This window comes from Caenorhabditis briggsae (genome assembly GCF_000004555.2).
Source record: "Caenorhabditis briggsae AF16 supercontig from assembly CB4, cb25.NA_161, whole genome shotgun sequence".
Taxonomy (NCBI): Eukaryota; Metazoa; Nematoda; class Chromadorea; order Rhabditida; family Rhabditidae; genus Caenorhabditis; species Caenorhabditis briggsae.
In genome coordinates, this window is record NW_025543314.1 from 11,159 (window position 1) to 12,554 (window position 1,396).

The 1,396-nt window shown below is 39.5% G+C and overlaps 1 protein-coding gene across 1 annotated transcript in view; it reads left to right on the plus strand.

Annotated features, from left to right (window-relative positions):
- The window catches only part of CBG24460, a gene marked incomplete at both ends in the record, with an annotated part of 3,029 nt that extends 1,858 nt beyond the window's left edge, over window positions 1-1,171 (plus strand). Inside the window, 3 exons of the mRNA XM_002648253.1 lie at window positions 219-279; window positions 374-469; window positions 585-1,171. Coding sequence (XP_002648299.1) covers window positions 219-279; window positions 374-469; window positions 585-1,171 — 744 coding nt within the window. The remainder of the gene's footprint in view (window positions 1-218; window positions 280-373; window positions 470-584) is intronic.
- Between the last annotated feature and the right edge of the window lie 225 nt (window positions 1,172-1,396).

Here is a 1,396-nt window from a genome sequence, read left to right on the forward strand (position 1 = left end):
ATAGCCGAAATAAATATCCCTTGCGTAGAATAAGGCAGCATAAAACGCTTCTGAGACAAATAAACTGAACGCCATAGACAATACCAATGCATATGTATTGGTCCTGGATCTGAAATTCATTTTTATCACTTCAGACCCCAAATCCAAAAAAACTCACTGCTCCTCCTTGCTGACATTTTTCCTTATCTTATTGGCTCTTCTTATTCCGATGACTAAAGCGATAACAACAAGGAAATAGCATATACTGATGAATATTGCAACGAATCCATCTACCATCAAGTAGGTTAATTCCCAGGCAGACAGAATCACTTCATCAATATTACCTCCTTTGTTTTCGCTTCATTTTTTCCATTATTTAATTTCTTATTTTCAGATCTCAACTCAGTGTACAATGCTTGTTTCCAGCAAGGATATGGTTTTCTCGTCCGAGAATGTGAAACAACTAGTGAAGCGGTGTATTCCAAACGAGGTTAGTTTTTGAAACCAATTCTCGGCTCATATGATACAGGGGTTTTAAAGCTCTAGCACTTTTGAACACAACTTGTTAATGATAAGTTCCATCCTAAACTGTACCTAATTTTCAGCTCATCCCCGTCGACTGGAAATGCGACCAATCAGATATTCGCTCAAACCTCGAATCCCTTTTGGAATGCTCCCGTGGCCAATTAGGGATGTTCGAATCCGTGACTGCTCTTTTCCAAGCACTTGCAAACTTCCTCACTGTTCCTGGATGTGTGACTATGCTTCAATTCGATGGGATATATGCGACCTTACCTTTAATTCATACCAGTATCAAAGGAGTTGAATATATCTACAAGATGGATGTCCTCGAACTCATTTCTCTTGCTGTTCCATGTCCATTCGAAGGTTGGCAAGCTGAATTGGTTCGATTGGCAGTGAAGAGTCGTCTGAAGTGTTTCGAAGCTGATTGGAAATCTCGATTCAATTCAAATTGTGAAATGATCAAAGTGGACCTTGCAAAGCTTAAAACTTTTGCTGTAAACCTGCATGAGTGCGCAAAAGCATTATTCAAAAACACCGAATTGTGTATGCCCAATCTGCCGGACTTTTCCAATGTCGAGTCTACAGATGGATCTTATGAAATGTTGAAATCTTTCGATGAGAAATACCCAATAGCGAAGAACAAGCAATTTTATACCCAAATGTTTTCGTGGGTTGTGACCGTCGGAAAACTATTCAAAAAGGTCTTGGAGGAGAGTTTTATGTCTGCTGATGATTCGAAGGCAACGGTTAGACTGTTCAAAATTGGAAAGGATTCCTATGTTATGGCACATGAGCTGCTCCAATCAATGAAAAACAAGAATATGGACGTATCGGAGTTTGAGGAGGATTTCTCAAAATGACGAATGTGGCCACATTCAATTTCCGAGAAGTC